Source organism: Pseudophryne corroboree, chromosome 7 (assembly GCF_028390025.1).
Source record: "Pseudophryne corroboree isolate aPseCor3 chromosome 7, aPseCor3.hap2, whole genome shotgun sequence".
NCBI classification, from domain to species: Eukaryota; Metazoa; Chordata; class Amphibia; order Anura; family Myobatrachidae; genus Pseudophryne; species Pseudophryne corroboree.
This window is the reverse complement of record NC_086450.1, coordinates 436,074,400-436,090,050: the sequence shown is the minus strand read 5'-3', so window position 1 is coordinate 436,090,050 and position 15,651 is coordinate 436,074,400. Positions and strand designations below refer to the sequence as shown.

General features: G+C 45.4%; 1 protein-coding gene and 1 pseudogene across 4 annotated transcripts in view; both read right to left on the bottom strand.

The window, feature by feature from the left end:
- Positions 1-1,325: 1,325 nt before the first annotated feature.
- The window catches only part of CACNA1H (calcium voltage-gated channel subunit alpha1 H), a 638,058-nt gene continuing 623,732 nt past the window's right edge, over positions 1,326-15,651 (bottom strand). For 3 of the 4 annotated variants that reach the window (XM_063934881.1, XM_063934879.1, XM_063934880.1), the window contains exons 30-34: positions 14,290-14,619; positions 13,250-13,396; positions 5,025-5,211; positions 3,089-3,267; positions 1,326-2,874 (exon numbers count right to left, since the gene is read on the bottom strand). In XM_063934881.1, coding sequence (XP_063790951.1) covers positions 1,699-2,874; positions 3,089-3,267; positions 5,025-5,211; positions 13,250-13,396; positions 14,290-14,619 — 2,019 coding nt within the window. In that variant the 3' untranslated portion in view covers positions 1,326-1,698. The remainder of the gene's footprint in view (positions 2,875-3,088; positions 3,268-5,024; positions 5,212-13,249; positions 13,397-14,289; positions 14,620-15,651) is intronic. The other variant, XM_063934882.1, reaches the window with a different exon arrangement.
- LOC134946923 (U5 spliceosomal RNA) lies at positions 11,381-11,482 on the bottom strand (annotated as a pseudogene).

Genomic DNA, 15,651 nt, shown 5'->3' with positions numbered 1-15,651 from the left:
TAATCCCAACTCCAGTCACAAACCTCTAACCAGCGGTGCAAGTGTGTGGGTACTCTTGGGTACGGTGTACCGTTACGAATTTAGCTGCCGGGACGCCGTACCCACCGCCGACGGGCCACCGCTCACCAAAAGCTGCTGTTAGCGGCTATTACGCATTTTAAGTAATACTATTAGTCACTTAAAACGCTGCCGCTGTGCTCCGAGCCTCCCCTTCCCAGCCTGCTGGGAGTGTGACCGTGAAGTAATCACGCTCCTGCGGCGGGTACGCAGACAACCCTGGGGGCTGGCTGGGCGGGTTGTGGTTGTGTCTCTCCTTGAGCAGCGCAGGTTGCAGGGACACCACGACCATCACGGCAGAGGCAGTGGTGAGCAGGGGGGGAGAGGCACTGTGGGGTAATATGTATCTGGCACTCTGGGGCAATGTGTATTAATATGTATCTGGCACTCTGGGGCAATGTATATTAATATGTATCTGGCCCTCTGGGGCAATGTGTATCTGGCACTCAGGGGTATTTGTGTATCTGGCACCGTGGGGCATTTGTGTATCTAGCACTGCGGGGGCATATATGGCACTACTGGGGGCATTTGTGTATCTGGCACCATGGGGCATTTGTGCATCTGGTACCGTGGGGCATTTCTGCATCTGGCACCGTGGGGCATTTGTGCATTTGGTACCGCGGGGCATTTGTGCGTCTGGCACCGTGGGGGCATATCAGGCACTGTAGGAGCATATCTGGCACGGTGGGGGCGTATCTGGCACTGTAGAGGCATATGTGTATCTGGCACTATTGGGGTCATATGTGTATCTGCCCCCTCATATGTGTATCACGCCCCCATTTTCATTGGCCACACCAATTTTTTTTTGGGCGCGCGCACACAGTACCTATAAGACATTTTTTCTACTTGCACCACTGCCTCTAACTAACCTGACATTCAAAGACAACCCTCAGGCCCCACCTGTAACCTAATCCTTATTTTCAGTCATTAATCCTTATTCCCAGCTTTCACCCTGTAACAGAATCCCTGACCACTGCCACCAAGCCTCTAACCCAGTCCCCAAGACTGATCCTAATAGTCTAACCCAGATCCCAAACTGTACTCCCTTGAACTGGTCTCTTGCAATAATTCTAGAACCATACTCCAAGCCCCAATGTGTAAATCTGGCATTTGGTTCCAGTACCCGATTACTAACATTTATTCCTAAAACCTATTCCAGTCTGTCTGTGCCATAAAAAGTTGGTCACAAAATAAACTCTCCAAGGTCTGGAATAAAATCGTAATTTCAGTATACTAGACCAGAAAAATAAATACATCTTTTTCACAAATACATTATTTCTATTTTATTTATACTGCTGATATACAGATATTGTACAAGTCTTCATTTGTCAGCACTTCTGCATACTGTGTCTCTGCACAATAAAAAAGTGCCAATTTAAAAATAGAAAAACAAACAAACCAAAAAAAAGTTAAAATTAAAATAAAAACTCGAATCAATGTGATTGAGGCTATATGGGAAGTTGTCTCCGTATTTCGTTTATAAAATCAAACAAATCAAAAAATTTTATTCAAACCATCCACATTTCTCTATATTCCATGTGAAACCCCAACTCTTATTGAAAACACTAACACCCAAAGGGGCTCCTAGGACCCGTCTATCCAGTGGTTCGTCAATGTCACAAGCCCTTGTATCCTTAAAAGCTATAACGGTTTGTCGGTTACTTCCTCTGTTGTGTTAGAAGCATTGACTAGTGCAGGAGTTATTAAAGAACTCTTAACTATTTCAGTGAAGTCTCTGTTTTTTTCTGTATTGTTGCTATTTAAACGGTCTACTTGTGTAATTTCTAAAGTCCCCACATCTGGCCTAGAGTCCACAGTGACTACAGATGGAGTAGTGGGACGTCCACTCTCTGTTAAAAGTTCTGAGAAGCTGTTCGCTTCCAACTGGTCAAAGGAGTAGCCAGGTATTATCAAGTGTTCATTGCGACAAGGTGTTTGGTTCCGCCTCTCGCTCTTAGGCTGTTCTCCAACTTGGTTGTCACCAAGGTCTAAAGAGTCCCTGTATGCCGTGGATTCACATGATGGTGTCCTTCTACGTAACATCATGCTGTTTTCCGATGCTTTGGTACGTGAAGCTGTGCCACTCTCATCCTCCATAGGAGGATCTATAGAAATGCAAGGTGGGCTCATCTTCTTCTTCCTGCGAACTCCATTGATGTACTCTGGGTCAGACTTTATGAGAGCAGAAGAGTCATGCCTATCTTCAATGGACAGATTAAAGCAGGAATCTCCATCATCATCAATGGAAGGGCAGATTTCAATTGAGTGCCTCCTTTGGTCTTCTGCCCAGATGGGCTTAGCTAAAAATCCTTGAGTATCAACACTGTAGAACTTCTTCAAGTCTTTGCTGGTCCCTGCCAGGCTGGCTGTGCTATTGCAGTTCTTTAATACAGGAGGAGGAGATGAAGCTTGGGAGATGAATGGAGAGACAGAGTGACTCCTATGGTTGGATTGTCCTCGCCAGCCCTTTGCTGAGCTGTTTATGTGGCTGACCTCTTCATCAGCTAGATCTGAAGACTCTAACAAAGACTCATCAGGGTTGGTGTTCTCACTGCTTCCACTTGAAGGACGGCTGGGAATACTGTGTTGGCTGTACATATGCTTGCGTGTACGGACGCTGGAATGTCTGTGGTGGGAAGAGAGCTTGGGAGAAGTTTGAGGGGTTCCCTGCAGAGAAAGAGGTGTGGGGCAGATCAAGTTTGGAGCGAGGGTGTTTAGTGAAGGCATCCTCAGTGTTAAGTTCTCCATTGACTTAATTTGAAGGCTATCCTTGGAATCGCCATTCTGACAGTCAACTGAGTCCATGTGGACAGCCTCCTATGGAGCAAGCACAAGAAAGAATAAAACAAGAAAGTGAAAAGTGGTGTTGACATTAAATGAATGCAAACAGATAAAAAGTATTGTACTCATATTAGTGCCACATACTATTTCCACTATCAACCATTATAAGGTCTCGCGCATCTATCTACATGCTGTATATTTAAAGGTTGAATAGGGTTTATTTTTCTGATTCAGGTATTAGTATCATTACCTGCCTACGCAGGAATCTGTTTAGGCTGGGCGATCTTGAGGCCGAACATGGAGGTGGGATTTTAGGCATCTCCTCGGGATCCATATGGCAGCTTGCAGAAGGTAATGGTTGGCAGTCCACTGGTACTTTAAGCGAGATGCCAGGTTCACTTGGTTGGGAATGGACTGATAGAATGGATCCTACAGAATAGAGACACAAAGTGGCATCAGATCACAACTGGTGTGCAAGGCATCATGTTGTACAGTCAGGGATTTTGTCCTTAGCGATGGTAACTCTGCATCCAGAGGCAAACAATGCATCACTGTGAGGAACCCTGTGGTTATGATACCTGTGGTTAGGATACATCCATGCCCTCAAATCACAACACACTAAAGGAACTGCAAATAAATCTGAACTTTAGTCATGTCTCCAAATAGTTGTTGTTTCGCTCACAAGGACCTATGCCAAGCCATGACTTGGTGGTCCAAATGTCACCTGCTGGTATGAGGTTATAACCTTTCAGTATTTCCATTGTATTCAAATCCTGGTGCTCTTACTTGAAACAAGATGTCAAGATACTATACCAAGTACCTCAGTGCAAGCTTATACCCCTTTTCCATCTACACGATGCGGGTCGCAGCCGGGAGCCTGACACGGGTGCTACCTGGCTGCGACCCGCATCGGCCCCTTTCCCATCAGCAGTCACCATCCCGGCATGTTGCCGGGTTGGTGACGCTTCTGGTGACACGGCAGGGGCGGCACTGGGTGATCACATGATCTCCCAGCGCCGCCCTTCCACACAGAGCATCGACATGGCTTCCGTTTACACTACACCTTACCCGGATCATTCCCGTGTCCTACCAAGGTAGGATTCCCGGGTCACTTGATCAGGGTTTTTCCTGAGGGAGCCGTCTCTACTAGCAAAAAACACGGGTAAATGCGTGCCCCCGTGCATTTACCTGTGTTTTTTGAGTTAGTGGAAAGGGAGGGTTAGTAAACATATAGCGTTAGAACAGGGATGTACTTTACCCCAGAGTTAGACTATGGACAAAACAGATTTCAGATGCAATAGTATTCCCACCCGTTTCAAAAAGACCGAGCAGTCTAACAGGTGTTTCTTATTACTCTGGTAGAGCTGAAACCAGAGAGTGAATGAATTAACAACAATGCAATTAGTGTACAGCTTCTGTTGTACTATGTAAAGCAGTGGTTTTCAAACTATGTGCCTAGGCACCATGAGGTGCCTCAGGGCACTTGCAGGGGTGCCCTGGGTTGGTGGTCCAGGACCAATTCAAATTATTTATAGTCAATGTAACAGGTAAAATCAGTGCTGGTGGCTGCCAGTCATAAAATATGTGGACAAACAGAAGCGAATCTTGTCCCGCACCACACAACTGAACCTAAGGATGACATAGAAACACAATTTACTTAATTTAATATTTTTCAAAATTTCTCGATAAGAAACTTTTTGCCTAGGGGTTGCCGTGAAAACAATTCTGATACTCTAGGGTGCTGTGATTCAAAATTTTTGGGGAACTGTTGATGTAAGGTTATAAGTCAGACAGTGTGTAGCCTAACACCCTTTGTATCACAAAAGTGGATATGTATCAAAGTTTGGAGAAAGATGAAGTGGAGAGCGATAAAATACCAGCCAATCAGCTCCTGTCATTTTCAAACACAGCCTGTAACGTGGAGGTTAGGAGCTAATTGGTATCAATCTCTGGGCTTTAATAAATCTCCCCCTAATTGTGGTTTGTCTTTCCACGTGGAACCCACATCACCTGTCCACATCTTCCTGCTTCAGCAGATGTTTAGGGAATGAGGATAAACAATAGGATTACGCAAAAAACATAAATAGCATTAGTGTCATAGTTCTATTGCCCCTGTTACAGACACATCAGATATTTCGGTGCATCATTGTATTGATGGATCCAATATCTCCCAGACTTTAGGATACCTTTCTGAGAGCTATCCTCATAGGGCTCCACTTCACGCAGAGGGTAAGAAGACTTTGCTGGCAGAACAGGACGGAACATGTAGCTGTCATTGGGTAATGAGAGCATCCTGGAGACAGAGATTTTTCTGACAGTCAGCAAGTTTTGGGATCCGGTTCCATCCCTCATGTAGATATCATCATCATCGTCCTGCGGAGGGAACACAGGTCAGTCGGTTAGCGGGAAGATAATGAGAGGAGACCTCCCTAATGGCGGCCCTGGGATGACACAAAGATCAGCTCTAATGACTAATTACCTAGCAGAGTAATAAAGACTGGGGGCTCCCGTCATTGTGGGCTTCTGGGACAGCCAGCCACACATGACTTACTGTGACTATGGTTTTACGTGCAAGTAAGGGGTGAAAGGTTACTTTGGTTTCCTAGGACAGTTGTCAATCATTTACAAAATACGGGAGCCCTAGATTACAGAGACCCCTGGAACGACTAAACTTAACAAGACAAAATGTTAGGAATGCCCCCTCCTTTACCGTCTGAGCCTCTTACCATTTAACGATGACCACCACCCCATATATAACACCCCTCAGACAGCAATATCAGACACATGTTAGCAAAGCGCAGTGCACATTTACAGCTGGCTCTACACCCTGCATTTTCGGCCAGGAATCTGATAACAAACCTAAAGCTACTGCTAATAACAGACATTATTGTGCAATAAACATCAGCTGTATACCTACCCCTGGGCTTTATTCCTACATCTTACTGTGAGCTGTGTATGTGAAATACAGAATACATGGTGTTCTCTATTTACATATCACTGTTCTTCTACTGAACCTAGACCTCCCAACTGCCCCTATCTAGGCAGGACAGTACCACACGCAGTACCACAGGTGCCACACGCTCATGTCATACCGTATGCAGTAAGACGCAGAGGCAATCAGGCCCATTGGAAACACGTCTCATGAGCCTGTGATATGTACGTGTTCCTGGACCCCACTGAGAAATGTGAGGTGTATGTATGAAGAGACCCCCAAATTTACTCTCAATCCCAACCAACAGTTCTACCGAGTGAGCCAAAAAAAACTCCCAGATTTTAAAGGCATGGTAAATGCTATTCACCATTTTTGTCCTTTATCTAAAAGTGCATTGAATACAGTTTATTTTCAATTGGTGCTGCATATGATATCGGCCAGATGGTGATCTTCAATCGCGATACACATTTGTAGCTTATGGGCCTGAGCCAGGTGAGATCTGGCAAAAATTACTAAAAGGATGCGGGTATATGCGCAGGGTCCGTCCTGTGCATGTGCCTGCATTTATTGCGGGCGCCCGCAGAAAATGCAATCAGGCAGAGGTGTTCGCGGGGGTGGGGGGAGGGGTGAAGTCAATGCTCTGTTTCTTAGGCGGAGCGTTGCAGGGCGTGGCTTCAAAACGGGGGCATGGCTGCGCAAATGGGGGGCGTGATCTGGGCGGGTGCGTGATGTCACACGCAGCCGCTACGATCAGAAAAATGGCGGCAGGCCTCCTGCAGGCACAGCAAGGCTGCGCCGGCAGGAGGCTACCCCATTTTTTGTGATCAAGTAGAAATTGCGGTGAGATCGCAATTTCTGCTTGCTCAAAGGGGAAAGGCGGCGATCAGCATGTGGGCAGCCTTGCCCTGCCATGGGCGGCCCCAGCATGCGATCACAAGGAGTGCAAATTCTGCTACTTAGCAGAATTTGCAATCCTTACTGAATTAGGCCCTGTGTCTGAAGTTTTGCATCACTCGGCGGGTCATTTCCGGCATTACTGCTGCAGTTTCCTGACGAAGCTCACTTTCATTTGTCTGGCCACGTTAACAAGCAGAAGTTTCGTTACTGGGCGGAAAACAATCCCCATCAGCTTGATGAGAGGCCTCTACACAGCCAACAGTTCCCACTGACAGCTGAGGCCTACAAACATCCACCAAGAGCTATTAATGAAGTGAAGGCTGCTATATGGCATGAAATGACAATATCGTATTCAAAACCAGTTGAAAATAAACTGTACTGCATGCAATTTTTGATTATGTACTAAGGTTATGAATAGCATTTAGCATGCTTTTTATGTTAATCTTTTTTTGCCTCATCCTGTATTATAGAGGCAGGCAAACTAGGTAGGTTCCTAGGCCCGCACTGCTCAGGGGGCAACATGGAGAGGATTATAGAGATTAGATTCATGTTTTTCCAGATTTTTTTCAGTGCTTAATCTTAAATCAACCCCTCCCCCCAAAAAATGTTTTTGTTATATAGATGCTTAGGCATGTGGGGTGCACAATCACAAACTTTGGGTGTGTTCACTCAATGCCAAGGGCAGTTTTTAAATAGGACCAACCAGAAATTAGTAACTCACATATGCAGCCATTTTGTGTGCTGATTCAGTATCCACAAGAATGGAGCCTGAGTGATTTTACTGGTTCCCAGTGAATTGATGGGCTGCACGATAGATATTCAGCCAGTAAAAATAGGATTTTGGTACTTACCAGGTAAATCCTTTTCTTTGAATCCATAGGGGGCACTGGAGTACTCTTGGGATATGGACGGCGTAGCAGAACAAAGGCACTGAATATTTAAATTTAGAACTCTCCACCCCTCCATATCCCAGAGTACCTCAGTGTACGAACCCAGTGTTTTTACTGAGCGAACTGCTATAGAGAGGTTGACAATGGAGAATTCCTATAACATACCGGACAACAACAAAGTTGACCCATAAAGTTAATGTCAACTAAACAGTTGACAGCATAACCGATAGACCTTGATAGTTTGAACCAAAAAGGTGAAAATGTGTTACCATAAGCTCCTTTAAGCGTAATACAAACAAGGTAAAACCTGTTACCCTAAGCTCCTCTGAGCTTAAACAACCCAGGTAAACTGCTCTGGGTGGGCGTCCAGTGCCCCCTATGGATTCAAAGAAAAGGATTTACCTGGTAAGTACCAAAATCCTATTTTCTTCTTCATCCACTAGGGGTCACTGGAGTACTCTTGGGACGTACCAAAGCTTCCCTCGTGGGCGGGAGAGCTGTTTGACACTTGTAACAGTAGGCAGCCAAAGCTAGATGCTGATGCCGCAACCATTCATAACGTGTAAACGTGCACAAACGTGGTGCACTGAAGGCTATGTAGCCGCGTAGTAGACGCTCCACGACCCGCTGGGGCTGACATTCCCACAGAACCTGTGGGATGAGCTGTTACTGACGTAGGCGACTGTAACTTAGCCTTAAAGTAAGCCTGACTTGTAGTCATTGTTATCCAACTGGATAATGTCTGCTGAGAAAACTGGCTAACCCCAGTTGGCAGCATCATAGAGAACAAACAACGTATCCGTATTACGTACTGTAGACGGTCAGGACATATAGACGCGTAATGCGTGTACCACATTCAGAATTCTAGAATGTGCTGTCAACACAGGAACCACTATTGGTATACTGATTGCTTTGTCATGAGAAAACGTAAATACGGTGGCTTGGAATACAAGGCACCCAAATATGAAAACAAAACCCTTGCCGAAGCTAAGGCTAGAAGAAAAATGTTTTCCCAAGTGAGAAACTTAATCCCCATTTGTTGTAAGGGTTCAAAATATGAAAACTGTAAGAAATGTGAACCCAACCTCAAGTCGCCTGACGCTGTAGGTGGGATAAATGGAGGCTGCACTTTGATGACACCTTGTATAAAGGTCTTTGAAAATAAGTTGACCACACAGATACCTGCACCCTCAGTGCAGATAAACGCAGTTCTCCATCCCACCCTGTTTGTACAATAACAGAATACGGGTAACGTGAAAGATGATGTCGGAAACTTCCGAGCTTTACCACCTATATATGCACACCAAATTTGTAATAATGAATTTGTAATAATGAGCTGCCTTAAGCAGCTTACTAGCTCGTAACATGATAAGTATAACCGATACTGTAATGACCTATTTCTTTTCTTAAGAGGGCGGTCTGAACCCCCCACCCCGTCAACCGCAGCCGCGGTATATAGGTAATAGGTACTTAGGTAACTAGGGGTAAAAGAACGTTCCCTGTTGTAACAGGTTGGACGTATTATGAGCGGACCAAGATCGTGTGCCAGTATTCCTTGGAGATTCGAGAAGCAAGCTCTCCGAAACCCATGAGATATCACTAGTATGACTGTGACGAACTGTCTTATGATCCGTTTTCGCAACGGAGAGAGCAGCAGAAAATGGTGGAGCCAGATACACGATGCTGTATGACCACACGAATGTGAGAGACTCCACCGCCACTGCCCTTGTGATCTGTCGTTCTGTACACATACTGAGCGTTTGTAATTGTGGCGAGATGCCATCATGTATACCTGAGGGTAACTCCTTTTGTGTACTTACATATGAAACACCTCTGGATTTACTGTCCAGTTTTCAGGATATAAATCCTGACGGGCGAGATCATCTGTCTAACAGATGTCCACTCGCGGAATGAACCCCGTTGACATCCTCCCATAATGGTGTTGTGGGCAATAGAGGATTCGAGTTACCTGCTGCATTGCCATGCGGCTACTTGGTTCTTGTGTATGCAACTCCCGTTGCGTTGTCTGACCGCACTTGGTCAGACTGAAAGCGAAGCATGTAGTGCATTGAAAATTGCACGGAGTTCCAGGACATTTATCGACAGCAATCTGTCGTGATCCGTTTTAGAACTCTGTCGCTGATCTTTTTTTTTTTTTAACTACAACTCCTGAACCTCTGAGACTCTTGTCCAGAGTATATACACCCTCGCCCCTCTGTGGGAAACGCGAGTGAAGGCCGGCGAACTAAAGCGCTTTGAAAACACATCATTATTGTTAACAGGCGAATACACCAATGTACCGCTAGTGTGCGTGGCTTTTACACCAATTACTAGATGTACATTTGTTCTTGCTGGTGTAGTAGGTAAATGTCTTTGATTTACCGTATTTATAATCTTACCTAGGAATTGACGTCGTTTAGACGGAATTAGATGCGATTGTTTTTAAAACTTGACCTGCCACCGCAGTATACATTAGTAGCGCAAGTTAGAGGAACTCTGTTGAGACAGAGTTCTTATGAGCAGATCGTCTAAGTATGGACGATTGTCACTGGCAGGACTCTGAGATGAGCTATCATCACCAACATCACTTTGGTAAATACCCGAGGCGTTGACACGATGCCAAATGGTAGTGAAATGGTTAATGGTTGTGGCGTTTTGCAAACGCTAGAACCTGTGATGACCAAACCGGAATGGGTAAATACGCATTGTGAAGATCAAGTGCAATTATGCAATTTTGTGGCTCCAATATGCAAATAGTAACCGCAGAAAATCCATTTTCAAACTGCATTAAATGACTTGCTGATTGAGACTGCGACGGAGCTGTCTGGTTTTGTTACCCCAAACAGAGGGGAATAAATAACCCTGACTCTGTTGGTGTACTACTGCCTGGATATAAAAACAGCTGAAAACCAGCAGAGACTAAATGGCAACCTGCCAAACCGTTCGACAGAGGCAGTCTTGTCCTTTAATCTGTAAATATCTGAGACATCCATGAGTTGATGTCTGGAAACCCCGCAAATGTAACGTGTAAATACGCGCTTCCAGAATTGGAACATGGAGATGCCTAAGAGGTCATCAAGCCACTGGCTTGCTGACTGTAGCGTCGTGTCGTTACAAGGCGTGACTGTTTTGTCTTTGAAAAAACTGAAGTCTAAAGAGATTAAACGCCGGCACCAGTATTTCCGTTTTGATACTGGCTGCGGTAATGGCTGAATATCAAATTTAGGACCAACAAGTTCTGGCCTTGTCGCACTTAAACTAGCGACGATGAAAGTAACCGGCGTTAGCAGAAGCTTTACAGATATACTCTGCAGCTTCTTTTTCATTGTTTCCATACATAGAGTCTAGTGACCCAAATGTATTCTGGGTTTTTATAATGTTTTACACAGACGCATTTACCAATGGCGGATCGCGTCATTTTGGAAACGATAAAATAGTGGTTAGAGTCTACTCAGTCTCTGTAAAAATGGAGACATTGACTCACTGGGATTTAGCAATGTATGGTTGTCAAAAACCCCGCCCTATCTGAGTGCTGGTCTAATGTACCCTTCTCACTGGTAGTTATCGGTGTGAGATTTGACATAGAATTGTGCATTAAATTATAAGACCAGTCAACAACTGTCTTTTGTTAGAGCTGGCGGAGTAACTTCCGAGACTCCGATGTTACCGCTCTTGTAATTTGAATTGCCAATGCTTAACATAGGATTTTTAAAAATTATTTGTAGTCTGCGCTAGAGCCTTACTCGCTATGCAGACAGACCCCACAATAGGCAACGGACAGACACTTGCACGACTTATTGTTATGTGTCATATATATATTTTATTGCTGAACAGCATATTTATATGAAACTCATGGTTGTTTCTCTCTACGGAAATCTATAGTAAAAGCGAAAGATTTATTTGATGTGAAGAGAAACTAGAGTATTCTTTATGTGAAAAACAGTTCACATGGGCATGTGAAACCCGAACCAAATTCCCACTAACACCCCTGCGCCTCTGGTGGCTTAGAGATGTAGGGCAGGAATATTCCAGAATTACACCCTGGAAAACAACAGGAAGCATGGTTAAAATGGCCCCTTTGCCATGCTGACCGTGATAATCACCTGAACAAATTACAAATGTTTCCGTGTTAATCTAGCCTATTATACAGTATAATCACAGGCTGGGTACAACACATGCTCTATTAATAAATATATATATATATATATATATATATATATATATAGGCTCAATAGCCTATGATAATTACAGACATTAATATATTTATACAGCATTTACATAAGCTGAATAGCCTATTATACAGTGATAATCACAGACTTAATATAGGCTCAATAGCCTATTATACAGTGATAACCACCAACATTAATATATAGGCTGAATAACCTATTATACAGTGATAATAACAGCCATTAATATAGGCTCAATAGCCTATTATACTGTGAAACTCACAGACAGTAATATATGCTCAATAGCCTATTACTCCCAGGACAGGTAACAATACATTATAAATACCTGTCACCTATATATAGCTGCCTATACACTGTGCTGCTGTATAATTAATCCGCCAGAATTCCACCGTGCCTTGTAACGCTGTGTCCTGCGGGAAGCCTGCAGCCTCATAGCGCTGGCACATGTGGGTGGATGGCTGCTGGGCGGCCGGACGGAGCGGCGGTCCCCGTCTCTGTACTGAGACTGAGGGAGCGTCTGCGGCCGTATGGCGCTGGCGGCCGGACGGAGCTGGGCGGCCGGACGGAGCGCTGGGACGGGCGGCCTGCAGACATAGCGGCTGGGGCTTGCGGGCGGAAGAGCGGAAGCAGGTATTAACCCAAACATAGCGGGGCGGCAGCCTGCGCTGACCGCCCCGTTCCCCAGCCTACCTTGTCTCCTGATCATGGCTGCGACGGGCTTCTTATGTGTAAGCTCGTCCAGCTGTTGTAAATTATGGCTGTGACGGGCTTCTTCTGTAAGCTCCGTCCAGCTTTGTAGTCCTGGCTGCGACGGAGCTTCTTTGTGTAAGCTCCGTCCAGTCCTCTATAGTCATCTGGAGTAGATCATGGCTGCGACGGGGCTTCCAGCTCAGGCAGCAGTTCATGGCTGTGACGGGGCTTCTATCTGCAAGCTCCGTTTACAGCAGGTAGTGAACTGCGTGTGGCTGTGAGGGTGCTCTTTGTGAGGACCGACACGCCATGCGCTGCCCGTGCAGCGGCACTATCCCGGACCCATGTTTTTCTTGAAACTGGGAAGGGATGTGCTATTAAAAAAAAAATTAAAAATAAAAATGAAAAATTAATAAAAATCTTCCAACAAGTGTGGGAATCCCACAAGCCGATGTTAGTGCTTTGAGCACAGAAAAAACACTGGTTTCGTACACTGAGGTACTCTGGGATATGGAGGGGTGGAGAGTTCTAAATTTAAATATTCAGTGCCTTTGTTCTGCTACGCCGTCCATATCCCAAGAGTACTCCAGTGACCCCTAGTGGATGAAGAAGAAATGGCTGCCTTCGTGTCAAGCTGTGCTAATCTGTGTAATAAATGCGGCGTCTAGGTAGGTATTATATACTAAGCGGAGGACCCCCATCACCCCCACGGTCAGGAAAGAGCAGGGAGACAGGAGAGTTTAGTAACAGAGGCAGGGAAGCCACAGAAAGCACGGGTGCCACACAACACGCAGAGACAGAGTGCGCGGATTCACCTCAGGCCCGTAGACGCAGGACTGGAGGGGAAGTGGGAAAACCTGCTGGAAGGGTATGGGGGAGGCAGGCCGTTTCTCCTTCAGTAGAACAGATCCCTCCAATGATTCTGGGATCAATAAAGTCACATTGTCCTGGCTTAATGCCCCCTTCAGTGCAAGATTGAGGAAACAAACAACAATTAAGCACATACTATGATTGATTTTGGACTCAAAGCTTTCTGATGGTTCCTCATAAACTAGCTCAGCCTAGACTTTATGACCTTATCAGCTACAAGGAATAGGATGATATTTATCATATACTCTCTTGACAAAACACAACTTGTGAAACCACCATTCATCTGATGCTCTTAGGTTTTGGAAGGAATTCCCACTTTTACCTCAGAAATACTGACACATACTTTGTACAGCAAGAGGGGACGTTGTGGCCTACATACAGTACTTGGCCCTTCATGCACACTTGTCACCTACGCACAATATCTATGACAATCAATGCATCAAGCCACTTAGCTTGTGATATGTCGGAGGACTATGGGTACGGCTTACAAAATGGCTGCCTTCAGTATGTGTAAGCAACAGGTTCCCTTTCCTTAAACTCAAATTTCCAAGGGTTCACATCTCTGTTGCTTTTTAACCTCTTAGCTAAACAATGCCCACAGTGAAGATGGGCACTTGGTGGTCTGTAGTGACATTCGTGGTAATGCAGTCTATCAGTTTATTAGAAAACAGTGACATCACCGAGGCGTGAAGCGGCACTGTCACGAATATCAGTTCAGTTCACAAAATGGCTGCTTCCACATGTAAATTGTGCCAGAATATGACCAAAGTGGTGCCAGTACTGATTTTCGGATGTTATGATAACTTTCCGATCGGTTGCTTGCCCTTGGTCTAGTGCCAATGCTTACTTACAATTATTTATAACTGTTAGGGGACGCATAATGTATAAATCTGATTTATCTGGCATTTTACTGACCCTGAACTAAACTACTGCCAACCTCCACCAGCAATAACAATAACTAATTCTAGACATGCATTCAATTTACCTTGGCTTGTGCCAACAGGACTGGTAGCTCTTTCTTCAATGGCACCTGAGCGCCGCCAAGTCCCTTGCCGTCTGGGGTGCATCCGCCACTAGCTGGGGTAATTGCCGGGGTAATTGCCCTGGACATCTCCATTTCGATCTCAGCGTCCATCTCTGCGTCCTCCTTGGCCTCTTTATTGCTCTCCTCAAGGTGCTTCATCAGAACGGCCACTACCACATTCACCAGGACAAACTGGGCGATGAGGACGAAGGTGACAAAGTAGATAGGGGAGATGAGGGGCAAGTAGCTCAGGCAGTTCTTGTCATCGCTGTGGCACTCACGGAGTGTGTCCTGACAGGGAAGAAAGCCGCATAATCATGTTACATTATGTAACTTCACATAATCAAGGTCACTTTAGATATTACATTATCAATATCACCTGACCATAGAAAAGCTGAAGCCCAGTATGACATCACTGATTACCAGCCCCAGTGGTGTTGAATGAGGAGTGGAGAGGGTACAGATTACCTGGGCCAGGGCATGCCAGGGGGCCTGGGCCAGAGCACACCAGTAGCCATTTTTTTGGTGGGATTTCTTTTTCTCTTTATTTTAAATCAGTGGGCGGCCGTGCAAGCGGCGGGTCAGGCCGCCGGGAGGGGGGATGTATGTGTGTGTCACCTGGCTGTTTATGCCTTGTTGTGTACATCACACAAGCCACTTCCAGCCGCCGTGCCACTACTAGGATCTCGCAAGATGATATCATCATCTTCTCGCAAGTCAATCTGCAGCTGGCTCTGGACGGTCTCTTCAGAATCAGCAAGCATCGGGAGGTGAGCAGGAGCTGGGAGGGGCAGGCATGCAGCTGGCTGGGCATGACCCATGGGTTTGAGAAGTGGCGCAGCTCAGCTCAGTTGAAAGAATCAGCAGCGGGACTGGTCACCTCGTCGGGAGCTAGTCTGTTAGGCTGCAACACTGTGAGCTGAGAACTGTTACTGTGAGTGACAGACACACCACTATGGGGGATATGTACTAAGCAGTGAAAAGAGCTGAGAAGTGAGCCAGCAGAGAAGTTGCCCATGGCAACCAATCAGCAATTAAGTAACATTTATAATAACTTGCATACTTTAAAATGATACAGAGCAGCTGATTGGTTGCCATAGGCAACTTCTCCACTGGCTCACTTCTCCACGCTTATCACTGCTTATTACATATCCCCCTGTGTCTTATAAATTCTATATAAATATTCTATAATACATGCATCCATACATTAGCATTAGTATTTTATAGATATATATATATATTTACCTATATATAGAAATAGATAAATATACATACTGTGGCCACACCCACTCTGGGGGCCCCCGAGATGTTGATGTACCGGGG